Source organism: Nerophis lumbriciformis, linkage group LG11 (assembly GCF_033978685.3).
Source record: "Nerophis lumbriciformis linkage group LG11, RoL_Nlum_v2.1, whole genome shotgun sequence".
In the NCBI taxonomy this organism is placed as follows: Eukaryota; Metazoa; Chordata; class Actinopteri; order Syngnathiformes; family Syngnathidae; genus Nerophis; species Nerophis lumbriciformis.
The window spans coordinates 19,878,824-19,903,765 of NC_084558.2; the positions used below are offsets into that span (position 1 = coordinate 19,878,824).

The 24,942-nt window shown below is 37.4% G+C and overlaps 1 protein-coding gene across 13 annotated transcripts in view; it reads left to right on the plus strand.

Moving 5' to 3' along the window:
- ryr2a (ryanodine receptor 2a (cardiac)) overlaps positions 1-24,942 on the plus strand; it is a 249,867-nt gene that overhangs the window by 89,684 nt on the left and 135,241 nt on the right. For all 13 annotated transcript variants that reach the window (XR_009815903.2, XM_061967101.1, XM_061967103.1 and 10 more), the window contains 17 exons: positions 990-1,198; positions 1,312-1,485; positions 1,556-1,701; positions 1,783-1,897; positions 3,842-4,002; positions 4,130-4,289; positions 4,797-4,883; positions 7,360-7,491; positions 7,585-7,679; positions 7,788-7,963; positions 17,869-18,503; positions 19,791-19,991; positions 20,911-21,016; positions 22,427-22,570; positions 23,845-23,972; positions 24,530-24,675; positions 24,765-24,879. Coding sequence is in view for 12 of the 13 variants with exons in the window: in XM_061967101.1 (XP_061823085.1) it covers positions 990-1,198; positions 1,312-1,485; positions 1,556-1,701; positions 1,783-1,897; positions 3,842-4,002; positions 4,130-4,289; positions 4,797-4,883; positions 7,360-7,491; positions 7,585-7,679; positions 7,788-7,963; positions 17,869-18,503; positions 19,791-19,991; positions 20,911-21,016; positions 22,427-22,570; positions 23,845-23,972; positions 24,530-24,675; positions 24,765-24,879 (2,930 nt within the window). In the remaining variant the exon portion in view is untranslated. The remainder of the gene's footprint in view (positions 1-989; positions 1,199-1,311; positions 1,486-1,555; positions 1,702-1,782; positions 1,898-3,841; positions 4,003-4,129; positions 4,290-4,796; positions 4,884-7,359; positions 7,492-7,584; positions 7,680-7,787; positions 7,964-17,868; positions 18,504-19,790; positions 19,992-20,910; positions 21,017-22,426; positions 22,571-23,844; positions 23,973-24,529; positions 24,676-24,764; positions 24,880-24,942) is intronic.

The following is a 24,942-nucleotide window of genomic DNA, read 5'->3' on the forward strand; positions in this document are numbered from 1 at the left end:
ATTTAATGTAGCATTGCTGGTGGTATTTGAACTTTTATATAGAGCTTCATAGGCAGAATAGATGAATCCCTATTACCTGTATTGTTGGCCATCTCTTGTTAGCAGTTTTTTTATTATCCAAAACCACAGAATAGGGAAAGATGTTTGTGTTCTTGTCTCACAAAGGGATTGTGGAAGACATGCTAAATAAAAAAAATTAAAAAGCACAATTTTCTTTTAACAGTGTTTTTTCTTTGAAATTATAACAATATAAAGTAGTCCATCCTCATTAGTTTTTACAATTTTATCTTTAAGGTATACCTGCAGTGTAGCTCATCATTAGATATAAAATTAATGAGTATTCGTCAAACCCCGGTGAGACGGTTAACAGTCAAAAGGCTACTTTAGATTTCTAAATTGACTACATGGCAAATTTGCCAAGACAAATCTCTGACTTGCCATACAAGGAAAAGACTGATATGGGCAAAAGAGCACAATCATTGTAACACTGGAAGAATGTGTTGCAGACAGATACGTCCACGATTGAGGTCTTAGTATGCCTGCCATGTAGTCCAGTCTTTAGTGTTGACGCTGACACTGCTGTACAGATACCAGTAGACAACCTGTGAAACATATTCTCAAGCTACACATTCTTAGACATGATTTTTGTTGTACAATTGTGCCTCAGTGCCTCCCACTCTGTTTTTGTTGTGCTCTCTGAAATAGTGTAGTTGGCAGAGGTAGCAGTTGAGCATTGTTTAAAGCATTTCAAGTTCCCTTGTAATTTCTTGCTTTGAATAGCCTTTCTTAGCGGGTCTCTGGACACTGTCAACAGACAATTTTTGGTGCTTTAGATACTAAACTATATAATGGCATGTGTCTTATTAATTAAGTGGTTTTCGTGTGCAACAATGTGCAAACTTTTTCAGCTTTGCTCAATTATGAAACCTCCTTTTGATGATGTAATAGACAACAAACTTTGCCAATATGTATTTATTTTCTGTCCCAAGGTTTCATCCCGGTGTGCAGTGTGGGTGTGTGCCAAGTTGGGAGGATGAACTTCGGTAAAGATGTGAGCACCCTGAAATACTTCACCATATGTGGTCTGCAGGAAGGTTACGAACCTTTTGCTGTCAACATGAATAGGGACGTCACAATGTGGCACAGCAAGAGATTGCCACAGTTTGTACCTGTACCCACTGACCACCAACATATAGAGGTAAAGACTGTGGCCTACATATTTATTTGGCACGTCGTTAAACTATACTTTTTACAATCATATCAAGTCTCAGAAGAACACTAAATCATTTGAAATATTTTTCTCTCTTTAAGGTGACAAGAATAGATGGCACTGTGGATTTGTGCCCTTCTCTAAAAGTCACTCAGAAGTCATTTGGTTCGCAGAACAGCACCACAGACATTACTTTTTACAGACTAAGTATGCCCATTGAGTGCGCTGACTCCTTCTCCAGGTCGTCGTCGAACAGCCTCATGTCACCAAAGAGAGTAAGATAATAATCAAGGATTTGTTTATTTTTGGAAATATGTGTTACATATTCAGTGTTTGTGTCTGCAGGAGCTAGATGACTTTGAAACTGTTTCAGACTTTGAGGTCCTAATAAAAACATCTCATGGTCATAATGGTCCTAGTGGCCCAGACAGGGCTGAATTCAACAACCACAAAGATTACAACCAGGAGAAAACTTCTAAGCTTAAACAAAGGTAAAACTTACTTTGAAACTTAAAGTACCTCCAGAAATGTTGAGATGTTAAATTGTGACACTGTTATGTTTTACATTACAGGTTTATGCTGAAGAAGAATAAACCAGACAACTCCTGCCCCTCTTCTTCTCGTCTGTCAGAAGACGTGATGGCTGATGACAGGGAGGATTTTGAATTCCTCATGCAAGCTTCAACTGTAAATCCAGATTACTAGTATACAAATCTTTATGCAGTACTTGATAAACAAACTATGGGACAAAATGATTAGATACGATTACTAAATTTGGACCCACAGGTAAATTTGGCTTTCAGTGAGAGACATTCATACAAAACAATATAATAAATAAATTAAAAACAGTAAAATAGCTATGCAATTTGTCACCATCCCTATCGTCATTATATGCTGCCTCATAAGGTGCATTAAGCATGTAAAGTGCCTACCCTCAAAGTGCAAGGCATAAAGTAAATAATTGCAACTTATCATATCATTGAATCACATCATCAACATCAGCATCATCATCATCCTCACTATGATCATCAACATCAGCATCAACATCAGCATCATTTTCAACATTAGCATCATCATCATCAGCATCATCAATATCACTATCAGTGGCCTAGTGGTTAGAGTGTCCGTCCTGAGATCGGTAGGTTGGGAGTTCAAATCCCGGCCGAGTCATACCAAAGACTATAAAAATGGGACCCATTACCTCCCTGCTTGGCACTCAGCATCAAGGGTTGGAATTGGGGGTTAAATCACCAAAATGATTCCCGGGCGCAGCCACCGCTGCTGCCCACTGCTCCCCTCACCTCCCAGGGGGTGATCAAGGGTGATGGGTCAAATGCAGAGAATAATTTCGCCACACCTAGTGTGTGTGTGACAATCATTGGTACTTTAACTTTAACTTTATCAGCATCAACATCACCATCATTTTCAACATTGGCATCATGACCATTATCTTCAATATCACTATCATCAACATCATCATCATCATCATCATCATCCTCACCATCATCATCAGCATCAACATCACTATCATTTTCAACATTAGCATCAACATCAACATTCCATCATCAACATCCCCATTATCTTCAACATCATCATCAACATCAACATCAGCATCAACATCACCATCATTTTCAACATTAGCATTATCATTAACATCAGCATCATCAACTATCATCATCATGACCATTATCTTCAACATCAGCGTCATTAACATCACCATCATCATCATCCTCACCATCATCAGCGTCAACATCACTATCATTTTCAACATCACCATCATCATCAACATCCCCATTATTCTCAACATCAGCATGATCATCAGCATCATCAACATCACCATCATCAACATCAGCATCAACATCACCATCATTTTCAACATTAGCTTCAACATCAGCATCATCATCAACATCACTATTATTAATCATCATAATCATCATCATGACCATTATCTTGAACATCAGCATCATCAACCACGCCATCATCATTAACATCACCAATCAGCATCAGCATCATCCACATCAAAAATGTGGGTTGATGTGCAAGCCTAAACAGATGTCCTCTCAATGGGTACTTATTTTCAGTTCCAGTTGTCGAACCCAGTGCTTGTGACAAGGGATAGAGGTAGGATGTGATTGGATTGCCTACACATACAAAAAAATAACAGGTTACTCACGCATCCCAGATATTCGTGAATTAAATCCTTCAATTGATTGTACAGTGATTGCATAGTGTAATTTTTTGAGAACAAAGTAAAGTAAGAACACAGATGATGTCCTGCATGAATATCCTCCGAGACCTAAATCAGAGCATCAGTCCAACTTCTGATAGGATGCGGTAGAACTGCATATGGCAACAAATAATGTCTAGGGGAGTTCAATGAGCTTCAATTTAAGTTTGGTTCTGACTGTTTGGGCATTCAAGTTGCCTGCTGGTGGTCCATTTATTTAAGGGATTTGATTATGTTTCCTAACTGGTTCCTAATAAGTGTGGCTGACTTTTATATAATCATATCAAACATACAGCACCAAACACTTTTCACTGGTAAGAGGAAGATTACAAGAGCGGTTATCTCACAACTGTATTAGCCTACTCTTAAAATTACTTTCATAAATATCCTTCCTTTTTTTACAGCACTCTTACTCAGTGAGAATATTCCCTGGTCAGGAGCCCAGCAATGTATGGGTGGGCTGGGTCACCTCCGACTTCCATCAGTATGACCCACACTTTCAGTTGAACAAGGTGCAAACTGTCACTGTAACTTTGGGAGATGAGAAAGGCAAAGTTCATGAGAGGTATTTAAAATGGTATCATATCTTTTAAATTCGAACAATACCTAATTTATTCAACTGACACATTTTAAAGAATAGTATAAATTGTATCCACTGTATATGCTGACACTTAATACTGTGCATCTTCCAGTATAAAGCGCAGTAACTGCTATATGGTGTGGGCTGGAGAGAGCAACAGTCCAGGTCAAGGAAGGCGAAACAATGGTGTAGAGATTGGCTGTTTGGTCGACACAGCAAATGGACTATTGTCCTTTACTACAAACGGCAAAGAGCTCAGCACATACTACCAGGTAAATATTGTCGGCTCCCTTCCTGAGTCTAGCATTATTTTTTTTATTTTGTTGATCAGTTGCACTTTGATTTATGAAGATAAATAAAGCACACATCCAACTGGAATAGCATGGCTTTAACTTGTTTAAAAAAATCAACACCTTTTTATTGAAATCTGCTTGAGAACTGGTTTAGAAAATTGTTCACCTACAGCTGTACAGCATTAATGATTTAACTAAATAATAAAAATACAAAATAAAAAGTTTTGCCAGTTATTAATTCCTTTTTCATTGTAAAGCAGATGTAGCAATTATCTACACACCTTTCAATAGAAGGCAGCATGTCTAACTCCACCCTTACACACAGCATTTGTGTAAATTTCACCCTCTCAAATAAACACAGTACTTATGCCTAGTGTATGCCTAGTACTCACTGCAGTATAGTAAGTAAAGCCTCCTCCTGGAAGCATTTTGAAGATGTACGGAAATTGGATCAAATAGCTCAATCACATTGTTCCACCTTCTCAGGTGGAGCCAAGTACGAAACTCTTCCCAGCTGTCTTTGCCAAAGCTACCAGCCCGAGTGTTTTCCAATTTGAATTGGGGAGAATTAAGGTGAGACTGAAACACATTTGCAAATAGTACATTCAACATGCTCTGTATTTTCTCTAGTGATTATAAGTTAGAAATATAATTACATTGATACCTCGGTCCGTATAACCCAGTTTAGGCATGATTTGGTTTTAGGTGAACATTTCTACTACTGTATATTAAAATTTTAAACTGTCTCAGTTTTCATAAACTGTCTCGGTTTTAGTACAATTGAACACATGTTAGGGAGTCAGTCTCTGTGGATTTTTATTTCAGTACGGCTGCAGAATAACCCACCAGAGAGCCAAATGAAGTTGTAGCATACATGAATTGTCCAATCAAAATCAACGAGAGCTTTAGTGTCCGTGTTTCCAGAGTGTCAGTGAATGCACCACACTGCTCAGGTACAGTAAGTACCAAATGGTCAAGTGTAAAATTGCACATACCTGCGGCCCTCCATAGTTTTAAAGATACTTTGGTCTTTCCCTGACACTTTAATGTCAGATATGAAATGTCCTCGCACTGAGAGAGCTACAAGCACCATTTAAAGTCCACCCTTTTAAAAGAGTAGTTCCACCTTGGTTTCCCTGCTGATGTACATGGAGGAGGGGCGACAAGGCGGTTGGCCAGAAAATGTAAGACAGCGGAGTCATGACGGTGTGACATGTTATCCTGTAAGATTTAAAACTGTCTAATGATTGAGTTAGTTGATGTGACAAACTTGTGTGAGCGCATAGCCGTTGGATATAACACGGGTTCCGGCACTTTAATAAATAAGGTGAGAAACACTATTGAATGTAAGAAACAAGTCATAGCATAGTACGGATGTGTTGTTTGTGGAGCTCTCCCCCTGCTCCAGTCTTCAGTAAAGGTGTAAGTGATGTTAAACGCTCATTTATCCAATTTATTTGTCACATTTCAATCAGTCAATCAATTTATTATTATTATAATATTAATTAATGTATACGTATTTTGCATTGTTTTCCGCATGTAAAACAAATTATTCTTTATGAAAAAATTATATATTTGTGGTCATATTTTTGGGTGTCCACAACAGATTAACTGGATTTATATTGTTTGGAAAAATTGTTTCAGTTTTCATACAATTACATTTTAAACATATGGAAGTAGAATTGTCTCACATCAATTTATATATATCAATATGATATTAATACATATGCATATATTAATAAATATACAAATACAAATACAAATGTGATATGCAAATAAATAAATCATTTGTATAAATAAAAGCATATTTGTAAATATATTTTTGAGACTTGAAAATCTATACAAATAAAATCTAGAAATATAAAAATGTGACATACAAATAAATCAAGAATTTGTATAAATAAACGTGAATTTGTAAATAATTTTTGAGATTTAAATATAAATATGCTTGATTTTGTATTTGTATTGAATTTGTATATGTGGATCGCTTTTTTGCTTTTGTGTCGATGAGACATTCCTACCACAAACCAGATGCACAAATAAATGTGACATGTGACTTGAATGTGGAGTTACACACTCCCCGAACAACCAGCAGAGGGCACTGCAGCAAGTATTACTCATTTGGGATTATTTGACACACATTGCACTGATAAGAGATCAGTATCTACATCGGGACAAGGTCATTAAACGACATTGATATAATAAAATAAGCAGATAGCATGGTCTTTCAGATTAACTGGATAAATTAGCATTGTCTGTGACCCAGACCGCTCTGGCTTCGGTGCCCTCTGCTGGTTGTTCAGGGGAGTGTGTAACTCCACATTCAAGTCACATGTCACATTTATTTGTGCATCTGATTTGTGGTAGGAATGTCTCATCTACACAAAAGCAAAAAAGCGATCCACATATGCAAATTTAATACAAATACAAAATCAAGCATTTTTATATTCAAATCTCAAAAAAATATTTACAAATTCACGTTTATTTATACAAATTATTGATGTATTTGTATGTCACATTTTTATATTTATAAATTTTATTTGTATATATTTTCAAATCTCAAAAATATATTTACAAATACACGTTTATTTATACAAATTATTTATTTAGTTGTATATCACATTTGTATATTTATTAATATATGCATATGTATTAATATCATATTGATATATATATAAGTTGATGTGAGACAATTCTACTTCCATATAAATGGACCGCTTGGAACGGATTAATAATGCAACCCAAGGTACCTATGTATATCTTATGATAATATAATTATTTTAGGTGAATTATATCATCTTGGAACTATTGACCAGCATACCTTACCCATTTGGTAATGCACGTATTCTTTGTATTTTTATTTTGTATGCTCCTATATGGACCCCAGGAAGACTAGCAGTCGCCTTGGCGTCAGCTACTGGAGATCCATTCAATAAACAAATAAACAAACAAATACCTCTGTTTTTTTAAACCCTTCAAAAACTGACTAGACATTGTCGTTTGTGACAACTTTTATACAATTAGCGTCATAATTATTTTCCTTTTTTAGAATGTGATGCCTCTGTCAGCTGGTCTATTTTCAAGTGAGAGAAGGAATCCAGTCCCTCAATGTCCTCCACGGCTGCATGTACAGTTTCTGACTCCTGTATTGTGGAGTCGTGTTCCCAATCATGTTCCAAAGGTAAAACACCTGTGTGGTACTTAAAAAATATACTTGTGTGTTTCCACGCTAGTGTGTGCGTGTGTTTGTGTGTATTAACAAATAACTCTACAGGTTTCAGTGTCCCGAGTAAATGACCGACATGGCTGGCTGATTCATTGCAATGAACCTCTACAGTTTTTGTCTCTGCACATACCTGAGGAGAACAGGTGGAAAGCACGTTTACACGTCAAAAATGTCACTGAGTCAAACCTCTCACATATTTAAATGCCATTCCTCTGTTATCTCATGTCTAATTCAGTCTGTGTGTTGTTCAGGTCACTAGATGTCCTGGAGCTATCAGAGAGGAAGGATTTATTAAAGTTTCACTATCATACCCTCAGACTATACTCGGCAATCTGTGCTTTGGGAAACAATCGGGTGGCTCATGCCCTCTGCTCTCATGTGGATGAGGCACAGCTCCTGCATGCAATAGAGAATAAATATATGCCAGGTAAGTCCCATAGCTTTGAACATCTGTAACATACACTAACTAACAATAAAGTGAGCTACATTTACTCATCATTACCATGAAGGCTACATGAGCAGGAGACAGTGGCAGGAGAGGTAATGTCTTTTAAGGATTTAGGATTGAAGAAGATTAGTGATGGATTGTTTAGCATTTGGAAAAGAAAGGTGATACTGTACGTTATCTTAACTTTCAAATTCTGTCCACCTTAGGGGGCAATGGGTTATACTTGTATAGCGCGTTTCTACCTTCAAGGTACTCAAAGCGCTTTGACACTATTTCCACATCCACCCATTTACACACACATTCACACACTGATGGTGGGAGCTGCCTTGCAAGGCCCTAACCATGACCCATCAGGAGCAAGGGTGAAGTGTCTTGCTCAAGGACACAACGGATGTGACTAGGATGGCGGAAGCCGGGGATCGAACAACGACTACTGTGGGACAAATGATGATCCAGAACCTTATACTTTTAAAACTTAATATGTAGAGCATGAGCTACAAGTTTTAAAAGCTGAGTTATAAGCAGATATAGCTAGTTGCAGTATTCCTAAGTACTAAACAATAAATATAAACTATGAACATGATAAAACAATCACTTACTGAACAATAGGGATGTTTATGGTTAACATTTTATCGATACGATACCCTATCGATATTCCTTATCAATACCGGTATTTATCGGCATTCTTATCGGTACTATATGTAATTGGTGTAAATAAAGATACTAATAATGCATTTTTATTATAATTGTTATTGGCACAAGAGGTTAACATCATGTCAACACCTGCTTTTTAAGTCTTAAACAAATCAGATATGCTTGCAGTAAAGGTAAAATGTGGTAATGTCATCATCTTGTAAACACCACACAGATCCATCACTGTGTTTCTATTCATTACAATTACACCCAGCTACAAAAAATATTTATGTAGGCAGAGCACGGACCTTTTACATGGTACTGTATATCATATCATAATTTATATCATATCAAATACATCATATAGATCAATACAATATTTTAGCATATTAGGTGGGTTTGCAGTTGAGCAAAGTGTGTTTTGATGCCACGCAAACGCGGCGACTAGAGACCTATCGGCAAAGGCTATCTTGCTTCTGAGCAACTTTATGAATTATTGTACTACTTACATTTTTCACTTTTTTGAGTGGATTTATATTGGTCTGTGGATTACTGGATAGCTATACTTTTTACTTTTAGGGTCTCTTGAGGATGAAATATTGTTGTGTTACAAACTTTAGTGTGGTGTTGCTTCCTTATTTGTGATTACTCTAAGCTATCAGATTCTCGGGCGATGCGCTATGGCAAGTAAACTTTTCTGATCTCCACTGATATCACAACTTTTTACATTGTTTTTAACCTGCCAGTTTTATAGCATCTGTACTAAAAATCAAACAAACTAAGGATTAGTTCAATGTTTTATTAACATTCTAAGTGAATTTAAAAAAAGGGAAATTAAATAGGAAAAAGCACAATAACCATGTATCATTAAATTTGAGCTTACATGTTTTTAAGTAAAAGAAACACTGGTGCTCCAAATATAGCCTTAGAAGCTGTAAATTGGCAGTCACGTCCACAACTGGCTGCCGTTGTAGCAGGTGTTTTTCACACAGCTTTATGGCGACAAGTAGTCATCATATTTGCAAAAGAAACATACCACCTGACTCGTTGAAGTCATTTGGTAAATGTTGGGCTGTGTATGTTGGAGTTAGTTTAGTAGTTTGAAAAATGGCCCCAGAAGGATGCCGGGCTGCCGTGGATAGAGAGCTGGCCCCTGGCCGGCATGGCTCCATGCAGATTAGTGTTTGTCAAGTGCACGGTAAACATTATTTCCCCTTTTCCTCTCAATGACAGCATATCTGTCATAATACGCCAATTCCCACGACTTTCCGCATTTAGATTCTGTTTTTAGCGAAAATTGATTCCATCCGCGATTCCGATGACGCACAAATCTATGATTCTGTTTACTTCTGTGTACCCAGAAGTGGGGCGATAAAGGATTGACTGCGATACTGCCGTGTCTTTTTTTCATGCTTTGCTGCGGCACAAGAATGAATGTTTCAGCGCGCGCATGTCATAATTACGACGGTCAGCTGGGTAAAAGAGTACAAATAGCAATATCATTAGTCCAAAGTTTTACGGTCCGTTTGGGCCGACTCAATTAGGAACCGGTACCTAAAAATACCGGTAGCCAGTATACATCCGTACTGAACAATGTCCGCTCTCATTGGGATTCCAACTGATGGGATGTGTATATACTTCAACACATGATCATAATCGTCTTCAGATAAAAAATGCTGGGAGCAAATGAGAATATTGTCTTGTCGTCCTCGCCATGTCTTCCAGGTGTAAATTGAATTTCAAAGTTGACCAACTTGACTTTGACACCTTCTACTACCCAGATGAGAGGCATTATATACAACCTAGTTCAAACTTTACCAACTCAGAGGTGATGCAGCAGCAACAGCTCAGTATGCATGTGGCTACATAATGGCTGCATAAATTACCTCTGGTGATCAGAGAGTGGGATTGCTAACAGTAGTTGCTCTGCGTTAGCTCTTACAAAGTGCAGTTCCCCTTCAAAGTAGACAATAATCACTGGATTACATTTATAAATGAACATGCTTTAATGAAGCAAAATGATCATTATCCTAGCTTATTTGTATTCATTCCACGTGTGGCATAGTCTTCACTTCAGAAGTGAGAGGGAACATTTTTAAGGAGCAAGATGATTGTCATTGGGCATTTACAAGCATGCACAGTACAATTATTTTGTTGATCTAAATGACAAAATTAACGATAGCGTAAATTGTTTTCCTCCCCCCAATACTACTCTAATACATCTTGCTTAAACCTGGCTGAGAATCAAACCTGTACCATACAATTTAAAGTCATAAACCACATACACCACAACAATTTGATGCATAAAGAAGGTGAAATTGGTTCTTTTATCATCCTAATGTTGAAGGAATATGAGGAGAGGTATTTATTTTTTTGTTAAATTTCACATAACATCTCATGTTTTCTAAGCTATTTTTGGTTCTCAAGCATGTCACAGTAGGCAATAGTGTATTGTTAGAAATTTTTTTTTATTGAAAAGTATGAAAACCTTGTGATAGGCTTTTGATATCCTTTTTGATACAAATTTACCACCCCTTGTCGAGCTGGCGTTCCATATGCTGGAAAATGTCAACTGGCTGGGCCACAAGCACTCTGAGGCTGTTGGCGGACTGAGCTGCAAACTTGAACAAATTCTGATATACGGCGGCAGTGGAGTGTTCCATTTTCCTGGGATAGCACATTGCTATTCACTCTATGATGAAATTACTCTTCCCAGTTGCGCTTTATCTCCTTCAAGCATGTGGGTACCTGTCTAGCCAGGTACTTACGCAGTTACAGAATATTGCCATCCTGCACATCATTTTCCTCTCTGAATACGTTGACTATTCCGTCAGAAATATATAACCTATGTCAGAATCATTGAGGGACAGTTGTAATCTTTATGGGGAAGAAAGTGAGATCCACTTGATAGGTCCTTATGAGGCGTCCTTATCAGGAGTCCTTATGAGCAAACCTATATGACAGTGCCCTCGTTGTTTACAGCAAAGTAATGTTCATATGTGACACAATCATGAAGTAAGAGTGCAGCGAAATGATGACAGACACATACAAATATAAATAAGTGTATTCATGCACACTGCATGCCTCATTGTAAGAATCAGTTCCATCCATCCATCCATCCATCCATTTTCTTCCGCTTATCCGAGGTCGGGTCGCGGGGGGAGCAGCCTAAGCAGGGAAGCCCAGACTTTCCTCTCCCCGGCCACTTCGTCCAGCTCTTCCCGGGGGATCCACAGGCGTTCCCAGGCCAGCCGGGAGACATAGTCTTCCCAACGTGTCCTGGGTCTTCCCCGTGGCCTCCTACCGGTCGGACGTGCCCTAAACACCTCCCGAGGGAGGCGTTCGGGTGGCATCCTGACCAGATGCCCGAACCACCTCATCTGGCTCCTCTCAATGTGAAGGAGCAGCGGCTTTACTTTGAGCTCCTCCCGGATGGCAGAGCTTCTCACCCTATCTCTAAGGGAGAGCCCCGCCACCCGGCGGAGGAAACTCATTTTGGCCGTTTGTACCCGTGATCTTGTCCTTTCGGTCATAACCCAAAGCTCATGACCATAGGTGAGGATGGGAACGTAGATCGACCGGTAAATTGAGAGCTTTGCCTTCCGGCTCAGCTCCTTCTTCACCACAACGGATCGATACAGTGTCTGCATTACTGAAGACGCCGCACCGATCGGCCTGTTGATCTCACGATCCACTCTTCCCTCACTCGTGAACAAGACTCCGAGGTACTTGAACTCCTCCACTTGGAGTTCCATTCATTGTCAAATGCGAAAGTGCAGCATGAGTGTGTAATTGTCTTTAAGCAACACACCACTCACACGTTTGGAGCTAGCATTTAAAAAAATATGCAACTTTATGAAAGATGTAGGAGTGTCATGCACTAAGAGGTAGAGATGTGGGTCCGGCTGAGAGGCATCGGATTGGTAGAATATTGACATCCTACTAATATTCATCTTTACACTTGGCGAGAGATTTAGCGCTCACATTTAGATTTAAAATGTAGGTTTAGGTTTAACATTTAGCATTCACATTTAGATTTAAGATTTATATTTAACATTTAGGTTTAGAATTAACATTTAGGTTTAGAATTAACATTTAGGTTTAGATTCAAGATTTAAGTTTGGATTTAACCTTTAGGTTTATAATTAAGGTTTAGGTTTAGATTTCACATTTAGGTTTAGATTTCACATTTAGGTTTAGATTTAACATTTTAGGTTTAGATTAAAGTTTGGATTTAACATTTAGGTTCATATTTAAGGTTTAGAATTAACATTTAGGTTTAGATTCCAGATTTAGGTTTAGCTTTAACATTTAGCGCTCAAATTTTGATTTAAATTTAAGATTTAGTTTTAGATTTAACATTTAGCGCTCACTTTTAGATTTAATATTCAAGTTTAGATTTAACATTTAGGTTTAGATTTAACATTTAGGTTTAGAGTTAAGATTTAACATATATTTTTATTTAAGATTTAAGTTTAGTTTTAACATTTAGATATACCGGTACTCTTTAGAGTCAACATTTAATTTAAACTTAAATGTGGTAAAAATTAGCTAAATCTAAGAAAAGTTAAATCTGAGAAATGTGAGTTAAATCTGAGAAATATATCTACCGTATTTTTCGGAGTATAAGTTGCTCCGGAGTATAAGGCGCACCGGCCGAAAATGCATAATAAAGAAGAAAAAAAACATATAATTCGCACTGGAGTATAAGTCGCATTTTTTGGGGAAATGTATTTGATAAAACCCAACATAAAGAATAGTGAACAACAGGCTGAATAAGTGTACGTTATATGACGCATAAATAACCAACTGAGAACGTGCCTGGTATGTTAACGTAACATATTATGGTAAGAGTCATTCAAATAACTATAACATATAGAACATGCTATATGTTTATCTGTCACTTCTAATCGCTAAATCCGATGCAATTTTATACGTCCAGTCTCTTACGTGAATGAGCTAAATAATATTATTTGATTTTTTACGGTAATGTGTTAATAATTTCACACAAGTCGCTCCTGAGTATAAGTCGCACCCCCGGCCAAACTATGAAAAAAACTGCGACTTATAGTCCGAAAAAAACGGTACTAGAAAAGTGTGACTGAACTTTTACACTCTACACCCCATACCTGCAAAGCATCTCAATAATACAATTCATAACAAAAAGTAGACATTCTCTAAATGAATACATCAGTAAGTCAATCATTTCATACCAACCTTGGTGTTACATTATTTTACCTGAAATTTGTGAAAATAATATTTTATACATCATCTGACAGGAAAAGTACTGTACAAAGGGATAAATAAATTCTGCACAAACTAGGCATCAATTATGCAACGCTGCTATTTCCTCGCAATAAAAACAAAAGTAAACATAACATTATACGAGATTGTTGTGAAAATTGTCACTTTTCTTTGTTTCATTTGTTAGGATGACTGTCATGCAGACGCTGCTTTAAGCTAGTTGTGTTCAGCGTCCTGTTCTTCATCGCGTCAATAGTTAAAACTTGTCCACATGTCAACTCTTCTTTTCCTCCATATTGCATTATGTAACTTGTTACAATATTTCAGCATATGGTAGGTATATTTTTGGCAATGGAAACTCCGACAGCTCTACCTCACAAAGACAGTACTATAAGATTGGATCTTCTCTATTACTTACCCTCTCCCACATGGAGCTAAAATAACTGTGATTGTTTATGTTCCTAATTCGGCCCCACCGTTTATAAGACAACGCCTTCATTAAAGAAACTCTCAGTTCCCTTTGACTTTAGACTTTATTGTCCCCTTGAGGAAATTATTTTTAATAGATTCATATATAAAAAAAACAAATCCACTTTACAGACAGGAAAAGCTAAAACACAAACCACGGACAAGACACAGTGAACTACGTCGGTACTAAAGCAATCAATCAATCAATCAATCAATATCCTTTATTTAACCAGGTCAAAACTCATTGGATTAAAATCTTTTTTACAAGAGTTACAAGGCCAAGAGGGCAGCAAAAACAAAGTTACAGAAATACATATAAAAACAACAGAAAACAGCAGCAGTCACACATCACAGTTGAAAATAAATTACTTACATATATTAACATAAAAACAATGCATGAAATATTTCAGTAAAAACAACTTAAAAACAAGTGCAATGCCCAAAAGAAGCAATTTCTCGATCTTTTAAAATAGCCTGAAATTCCCCCAAAGCGATCAGTTCAGGTAACCTCAGATGCTTTTGTAAGGTATTTCATGACCATGGAGCAGCATGTTTGAAAGCATTTTTTCCAAGATTTGTGTTGGCTCTAGGAACAAACATTATAACTATTAGGGGTGTGGGAAAAAATCAATTCGAATCGCGATTCTCACGTTGTGCGATTCAGAATCGATTCTCTTTTTTTTTTAAATCGATTTTTTATTTTTTTATTTTTTTAGAAATTATTAAATGTTTTTTTTTTTTTTTTTTAATTAATCAATCCAACAAAACAATACATAGCGATACCATAACAATGCAATCCAATTCCAAAACCCAACCCGACCCAGCAACACTCAGAACTGCAATAAACAGAGCAATTGAGAGGAGACACAAACACAACACAGAACAAACCAAAAGTAGTGAAACAAAAATGAATATTATCAACATAGCAGTGATTAAAAATCCCTCATTGACATTATCATTAGACATTTAAAAAAAATTTAAAAAAATGAACAATAGTGTCACAGTGGCTTACACTTGCATCGCATCTCATAAGCTTGACAACACACTGTGTCCAATATTTTCACAAAGATAAAATAAGTCATATTTTTGGTTCATTTAATAGTTAAAATTTTTTTACGTTATTGCAATCAGTTGATAAAACATTGTCCTTTACAATTATAAAAGCTTTTTACAAAAATCTACTAATCTGCTTGCATGTCAGCAGACTGGGGTAGATCCTGCCGAAATCCTATGTATTGAATAAATAGAGAATTGTTTTGAATCGGGAAAAAAATTGTTTTTGAATCGAGAATCGTGTTGAATTGGAAAAAAATAAATCGATTTTGAATCGAATCGTGACCCCAAGAATCGATATTGAATCGAATCGTGGGACACCCAAAGATTCACAGCCCTAATAAGTATGACCTGCGACCTTAAGCTGTAGCGATTTAGACATAAAAGAACACAAATTAAGGAGAACCAGACCAAGAAGTGATTTATATATAAAACACAACCATCGAGAAAAGATGGACAGTTTGCCTTTGCCTTCAAAGTGCAATGGTGGACAAGGTTGCCACAACTAGTAATAAAACGTAAGAATAAATAAGAGTCAAGTCGATTCATAAAAAGCAAGTCTCCATGATCTAGCAAAGGCATAAAAGTGGTCAGAATCAAGCGTTTCCTAACTTGTAGGGAAAACAGGTCTTGTTTCTAAAAAAAAATCCCAATTTAATTTTAAGTTTAGCCACATGTTTTTCACTGTGGGATTTAAAGGACAAGTTCTCATCAATAACAATCGCCAAGTACTTCTATGTTGTGACCATTTCAAGTTCAACTCTATGAACAGTTAATATTTTTGGGGTGCTCAATGGCAATTGTTTGCCATTTGAAAATAACATAATTTTAGATTTTTGTGCATTTAGCACTCTTCTCAGCTGAGTCAGCTGAGACTGAACAACATGAAAAGCTGACTGCAGGAGCTCTAAGGTTCGCACAACAGCGGGGGATGAACAATATATGACCGCGTCATCTGCATACAAATGGAACGCGGCATCCGACACATTATAACAGAGATTGTTTACATAAATGGAGATTGTTTACATAAATGGAAAACAACAAAGGACCCATGAAACCCTGTGGTACACCATTTAATACAGAGGAAAGACCAGGAGGACCCAGCAAACTTGATGCAGTGGGTTCTATCGGACGGGTATTTAGAAAACCACTTTACAGCCTGCTGAGACAAACCAATCCTCTGCAGTCTGTCTGCCAGAATGATATGAACGTGTCAAATGCTTTTGACAGGTCAAAAAATAATGCCTCAATAATGTCATTTACAACTTTGATAGCAGCGGTTATGGTGCTATGTCTGGATGTGCAGAAAGCAGACCATAGGTGTCTAAGAATACTTTAAGTTGTTCACTAACAAACTTTTCAAGAACTTTAGCTAGGACGCTTAACTAAGAAATGGGTCTATAGTTATTAACAGCTGTGGGATCTCCTCCTTTCAACAACGGTAAAACATATTTCCAAATGTTAGGATTCTCATTACTGGATAAAGAAAGATTAAAAATATGCATAAGAGGTTCTGCAATTAAATTTAGGAATTTACAATGCATTAAAAAAAATACATTCGTCGTAATTTTTTTTCATAATGTTTTGAACGATAGGCAAAATTTAAAAAAAAAATGCAGTTCCCCGTTAAGTCGTGAAGGAAGGCAGGCTCATTATAAATGAGGCGAGCTTTGCCGTGGCACCTTTTTTTGGCTGTGTGAAAATCATGGAACATTAAGTTTTACTAACACTTGTGATTTGTCATTGAAATCCTTGAAAAGGTAACATTTTAAATTTGAAAAGGCCGTATCAATCCAGGCAGTGCTTGTCATGTGTACAACAGCGTCTTCTTCCTGGATTAACGTGAATAATAATCCGCAGATTTAACTTTGCCTAATTTATTTAGTTCAACCACCCTGATATTTTTTGTGATACATAGAACGTTCGTGAAGCCATGACGTGTGTGTGTGTGTGTGTGTGTGTGTGTGTGTGTGTGTGTGTGTGTGTGTGTGTGTGTGTGTGTGTGTGTGTGTGTGTGTGTGTGTGTGTGTGTGTGTGGAAGATGAAGAGTGACAGTTGACACTATCTGTCAAAAAACTATCAAATCAATTGATTAAAATGTGTTACATTTTTCAGTTATTATGCTTGCTACATTCCTGTTGGTCATATACGATCAATAAATCAATTGTTGTTGATCACCTCCTCTGCCTTAGCATCCTGATACACTATTTCTATTAAATAGTCGCATTGTTCAATGATCATTGTCCAACCGAAATAGTTTGGGGAAGAATGGTCCACGGCCAGAATCTATGCAATTGCGCATCTTTTTTCAGTTAAACACATGAGAGAATAGGGCCCTGAGAGCATAATAGGTCTACTTGTATTGTATGTTCTAAAGAATCTATGCAATTGCGCATCTTTTTTCACTTAAGCACATGAGAGAATAGGGCCCTATAATAGGTCTACTTGTATGTTCTAACAGTTATATGTTTCTGTGTGACGTTTAGGTTTGCTTCGCACAGGCTACTATGACCTCCTGATCGACATCCACCTTAGCAGCTATGCGACAGCTCGCCTCATGATGAACAATGAGTACATTGTTCCAATGACAGGGGAAACCAAGAGTATAACCCTGTTTCCCGATGAGCAGAAGAAACATGGCTTGCCTGGCATTGGTCTCAGCACTTCCCTAAGACCCAGAATGCACTTTTCATCTCCCAGTTTTGTCTGTGGCCCTGGATCGTCATCTCGATCCAATTGCAACAACGGATCAGGATCAGGAGAGTCTTACCAGTACAGCCCTGAATTTCCCCTGGACAAATTAAAAACCAAAACAATAGAGATGTTGACTGAGGCAGTATGTGAGGGGAACATGCATGTAAGGGATCCAATAGGAGGCAGCACGGAATTTCTCTTTGTCCCGCTCATCAAGCTGTTTTACACCATGCTAATCATGGGTGTATTCCAAAACGGAGATTTGAAGAACATACTGCGGCTGATTGAACCATCTGTGTTCTCCGAAAGATGTGAAGGACAGGATGACATGCGTGGGGAGGTGGGAAGGAGAACGGAGGGAGGAGAAGAGGACTTGCCCAAAGAAGGATTGTTGCAGATGAAACTACCGGAACCAGTAAAACTTCAGGTAACTGGCAGTAAACTGTAAATTATTGTATCAGCTTCTTAAGTGTATGCTGCATTTTGACTTGGTAGTATTCACACAATGCTTGATAATTATTTTTGTGAAAAAATAGCAACCAATTGCACATAATTTTACAGAACCTCAAGTCACAAAAAAGATTATATGACAGTGTAAACGTTAATATTAGGTTTCACCCATGCCATGCAATATGTTGCTTTACATTTTGAGAAAATGTCCTTTTGTCTAACATGTGGTTAATCAAGTAGGCTATCCTAACAACCCTAAAATACCTATAGATTAAAGGGGCTGTTTACAACATTTACACAATTGCATAGAGGGCGCTAATTTTCCAACCTACACAGTATATCCTGCCCATTTATGGGTTTTAGTACATAATGATGTAACTACATACAGTATGTAATTTTGGGTGTTGTTAGCTAATGTTAGAGATTTGAATAGTTGGCGTTAGCTGTCATTGAATGTATACTCTATCCCAACATTGACTGCAAATTGTTCGCTACTTCTCTTGGACTGCTTTTGTATATATTCCTGCGCGTACGTGTTGACGAGACAAGGTGAGGGACCACCGTAAACACTAATCATTTTATTTGGGCCGGTAAAAAATGTATTACATAAACTTAGTAAAAATATAGACAATTGTAAAACAAATGTGTTCTGTTAAACCACTAATCCTAACACAAGCTAGCCGGTGCTGTTTTTGTGGGGGTTTTTTGCTTTGAAAAATGTAACTGTGAGCAAGTTGCAAACAGACCCTTTAACTAATTCATACATTTTTGGGAGAATTTTGCATGACGCCTGTAGAGAAAGAATGCATATTCAAGTAGAATTAAAGAAAAAGAGTTTACCTGTGCACTTTCCGTCATCATTTCCACAAAAACAAACATGATGATTGTCACTATTACCGTATTTTTCGGAGTATAAGTCGCACCGGAGTATAAGTCGCTCCTGCCGAAAATGCATAATAAAGAAGGAAAAAAACATATATAAGTTGCACTGGAGCCCGGCCAAACTATGAAAAAAACTGCGACTTATAGTCCGAAAAATACGGTATTAGGATTTCATTGATCAACCAACAGAAAATGTAACTCTACAAAAATAGTGCAGTTGCAACCGGTGAAGATCTTACAGTTATAAGTAATTTACTTTAAAAATTTTTAATGTGAGATTTGTCTGAATACATTTTTTATTCATATTAGTTACATAATTAATGAGCCAATGTTGCACAATATAATTCAACTAATATGTCTGTATGCTGTTTGTGTACCATAGATGTGTCATGTTATGCAGTACCTATGCGACTGCCAGGTGCGTCATCGTATTGAAGCAGTCGTGGCCTTCTCTGATGACTTTGTAGCCTCCCTCCAAGAAAACCAGAGGTTTCGCTACAATGAGGTGATGCTTGCGCTGAACATGTCTGCTGCTCTCACTGCCAAGAAGACCAAAGAGTTCCGATCCCCGCCTCAAGAACAGGTAGGAATACAAAGAAAAAGAGATTGAGCAGACAAAAGGAAACAAATCCTGTATGTTGATTTATTCACAGAGCAAAAACATGTGTATTAATAAAAAAAACTAAATACGGGTTTGTTTTGTTTTGATCTTCAGCTAATTGATTAAGTTTATTTGATTAAGATACATGTTTTTTAGTTTTAGTACAGACCCAAAATTCAGAAAAAAACAATAACGATATGAATCGTAAATCCATCAGAACTGGACTGTCCAGATTTTCATCTGAGCAGGCTTCATGCAGTTCATGCTCAGAGACAGATATGACAGCTCTCGTCTGAGATGACGGTGCCAGATAAAAAGTATTTATCCTTCAAAAAAGGGTCATGCAAAGGTAAGGATGGTTTCACTTTGTTGTGATGCAAAACGACTGTTGGTATGATACAAAGAAGTAATACTTCTGCCGGTACAACAACAATCACCCTTATTAGCGTTACCATTCAGTTCTATCAATAGTAAAGGTTCACCTGAAACCAAAAGTGCAAGTTATGATTTTAACAAGGTTAAGTTGTAGACCCCCCAACCATGGTAACTACATTTCCAACAAGTAAGGACCTTATTTATTTTATGGTTTTCATGAAATCTTTATAAGCCCACCACACAGCTTTCACACAATGCCTGTATGTTCTACGCCACCTCTTGTTCCAGATGAGCGACTAGATCTGACCAATCAAAGTCTGTGAGCATGAACTGATGAAGCCTGCTCGGATGAGAAGCGAAACATCTTCTAAGATTAACTAAATAGTCCAGTTGCGATCGATTGAAAGCTCTGAGAATACAATGACTTGGATGAATGAGAACATCCATAGACATGTCATTCTTCTTCTTCTCAAATTTCCTCAACTGTGTTGACATGTTGAATTCACCCAGAAAGTGTTTCATGCAGATCAACATGCTGCTGAACTTTAAGAACGAGAAGCAAGAGTGTCCCTGTCCTGAATACATCCAAGAACAGCTTCTTGACTTCCATGAGGACCTCATGAGACACTGTGGTAAACTTGTCATCCTTTTTCTCAATCCTTATGAGAGACAAGTCGACAAAAGTCATTTTTGTTTTTTGCATTCTAACTTGTAATTATCAGCTCGATCTTGGTGGCTAGCAATGCAGCTAATGTTATCAATTCATTCTGCCTCTTAATCACTTTAAAAATGTATCTAAAAACTGCCAACAATACTTATTCACGTTCCATAACCTGTGTAATAACCAAGCTGTAGCAACATTGTTATTGTAAGAGCGAACACTGAGGATCTGTTTTGCTTGCGTAGTAACACATCAGCATGTTACGGCGTTAGCCATAAGCTAGCTACGGCAAGAGGTAAGCTAGCAACTCCGTCAACAGCTAAATGCCGTTTGAGTTTGTAATGCACAACGCAATGCGATAGGACACCAATCTGTACTGACTGAAAAACATAAACAATCATATTACAGTATATGTAAAGTATTAGCCCCCATTTCATGTTTTGTTTATACACAGCCAGCCACAGAGCATATGTACTGTAGTTGTACTAACAAGCAAGACATGCTGAGTGTATTAAGGCCAATATTAAACTGACTCACTCGATGGACAGTTGTCCGATTGGTCAAGCTGGCCGGGGACATTTCCCATTGATTTTGGTAAGTACCGGTACACCAATTATTTTGTATTTTGGCATAGCTTGGCTCAAAGTTCCACATTTACAGTGCCAAGTCACGCCGACCTTACTCTCTCGGCTTCTGTCTGCTCCAGCGTTTCATCCTGTTCTTCGTGCTTGCTTCTATAAGTAGCAGTTTATCCTCCATATAGTCAGCTTTAAAAAGATAAGGCTGTGAATCCTCATTTGTCCATAAATAGTCGTCTTCATTGTCTGTTACCAAGTCTGCCATGATTACAACGCAATCGCGTTTGTTTCCAGAAGTAGAAACACACACTTGTGGCAGGAAGACGGCAGTGTGTTGCTATGGAAACGGAAGTAAATGCGCCAAGGAAAGAAGTTCCAGCAATGCGTAAGATGACCAAAATACAGTAAATATTGTACATATATTTTTATGAACGTGCCTGTTACCACATTATATATACTGTAGACATGCAGTGTGTATATAGAACGTTGATGGAGGGGGTGTAGTTGTTTTAAAGGTCTTTGAAGGCTACAATGGTGACTAGACGCATCTTGCAAACGTTTTTTTTGATCATCTTTAAAATCCCCCGAAAATAAAAAAGACATGTCTTTTTGTCTCTCATAATGATTGTGAACGATAGGCAAAATTCCCAAAAAAGTGCAGTTCCCCTTGACTTTCCCATAGAGATTAAGAGCGGCATAAAACTGATGCGAGCTTTAAGTGTTTAACAATCAATAATTTAGATGGATGAGCATTGATTAACTCTGTGCATTATTTTTCAAATGCAGTATTTCTGTTATCTCAGGAATAGAATTGGATGAAAATGGGGCTTTGAATGGAGACAGTGATTTCACCATTCGAGGTCGACTCATGTCGTTGGTGGAAAAAGTGTCTTCCCTGAAGAAAAGAATGGCCAACCTGCCCAAGGAAAAAGCAGATCGAAAACCTAGTAAGTTCAGTGTAAATCAAAGTCTACCAGTCGATACGCATATCACATTCATAGTGCACTTACCGTAGATGTGCTTTGTTCTAGAAAGATAAAGGCGACAAGCATCTACTACGTCATGTACTTTGCTACTACTGCACCTCTCTGTATAATTGATCTGTATTTTATTGTCCGATTAGCAATAATTATGTCACACTTACATTTGATACATTACACAGCCATTACAAAGTTATGATGTTAATGTTTCTGCAAACTAAACATTATAGGCGACAGGCTGACAGAAATGGCCGCGTCTTGTCAGCACTCATGCACTCATTCTTCTTGAAATATTTTTCATATAAGAAATATTTTGATAATATATGTTATATGTGGAGGAAAAAAACAAACATAATACTAAAGGACACTAAAACACATCAATTGAATTCTATTTAATCAGCCCCTTAAGTCCTCTAGCAGCTATAACATTTCAAAATGATGTTGCTGAATAGATGATATGTCTAATATTTTTGACCGTCCAAAATGTTGACGTTTCTAGTCCGCAAAGTAGGATTTACAAATTATTTATCTAAAATTTTCCCTATATTGAGCATAAATAAAGACATTAAATAACACCCACATGGTCACCTTACACTTGTTTAAATCCAATATATAAGGCCTAATAATAGAAAGTATGACCGTATACTGTACTGACTTGATCCATGGTCTCATCTGATGGCCAATACTTTCTGGTATTGCTATTTGTAGTTAAATTAGCCATTTTCATCCTTGAAAATGCTTAATATAGGCCAAAAATATGTAGAATATGCTTTGAAAAAAACCCAAATTGCGATATAGGGAAGCTGCAAACTTCAAAGCACGATGTGGCGAGGGGTGCCTATATAGTGAGAAATTAATTTTGATCAATAACTTCACATTTATGAGAGGGGCAGACAGAACAGGGTGTACAGTATTTGAAGCTGTAGATAGCCAACTTTATTTGAATTTGGACCAAAAATGTATACAATATGTAATACAATTGGTATTCCACAAAACTGTTGTATTAGATACTTTCCAGTAGTAATTGGAGTGATAGTTTGTTGAGATGATTCAAGATGTTATTACGGGACAGATAATTATCTGAGGCAAATGTTTGCTTGGATGTGTACATGCACGTATTAACTGTACACATGTGCGTAGCCACAGTATGCATTCAGGATTAGTGTCATAACTTTTTAAACCATCTAGGTTTCAACATGTTAAGATTTGAGGCTGCAATTTCTCTACCTCTGTCTTTTCAGGTACGTTACAACAATTGGTTTCCGACACAATGGTTCGCTGGTCTCAGGAGTCTCTTATTGAGGATCCAGAGCTCGTCAGAGCCATGTTTGTCCTGTTGCATCGACAGTATGATGGCATTGGAGGACAGGTTCTTTGATTTCTTTGTTTTTAGCAGATGCTGTCAGCTGATGCATGCTCAATTAATAAAGAGAGCAAAAGTGGTGTATACCGCCCTATTTAAATGAGGGTTTTGCATGTAATACAGGCTGTCACTATGAAGACACTCATTTATTGCACATCGACCTGTGGTGTTTGACTATGTTGTAGAACATGCATCATATAAGAGATGCAGTGCTCAGCACACAAGCTTCACAGATCAGCCTTTTGCATGCGCTATCAAATTTGCACATCTTTTAGTACACGCAAGCGTGTGTTTACATACTGTATGCATGTACATGTTTGTTGTGAAAATGCAATATGTAATACTAGTTGTATGGATTCGAAATAACATTTTTGTTTCAACTGACACTTGGTACTGCAACTTTTTCATACCAGAATGAATCAATAGTCTAAACAGAATATGGATGTCGTTGTGGCTTGTGCAGCCTTTTAAGACATTTGAGATTAAGGGCTATGTAAATAAACTTTGATTGATTGATGAATAATGAAGTGTTTGACCATGTAATTATGATTCCCTCTGTCTAGGCTCGGGCGCTTCCTAAGACCTACACAATAAACTCTGTATCGATCGAGGAAACCATCAATCTGCTGGCTGCTCTAGGTCAGATCAGATCGCTGCTGAGTGTGCGCATGGGTAGAGAGGAAGAGAAACTTATGATCCGGGGCCTGGGGTGAGAACACTTTTCAGACAATGAGCATGTTTCATGCGGAGATGACTTTCCATATCATGGTGTCATGTACAATCATTCTTCCTCTGCAGTGATATCATGAACAATAAGGTGTTCTACCAGCATCCTAATTTGATGAGAGCTCTGGGGATGCACGAAACTGTCATGGAGGTTATGGTGAATGTACTCAGCGGAGGAGACTGCAAGGTATGGAACAGAAATGTATTTACAGTCGGTCAAAAAATTATTTGACCTCATGCTGATTTTGTA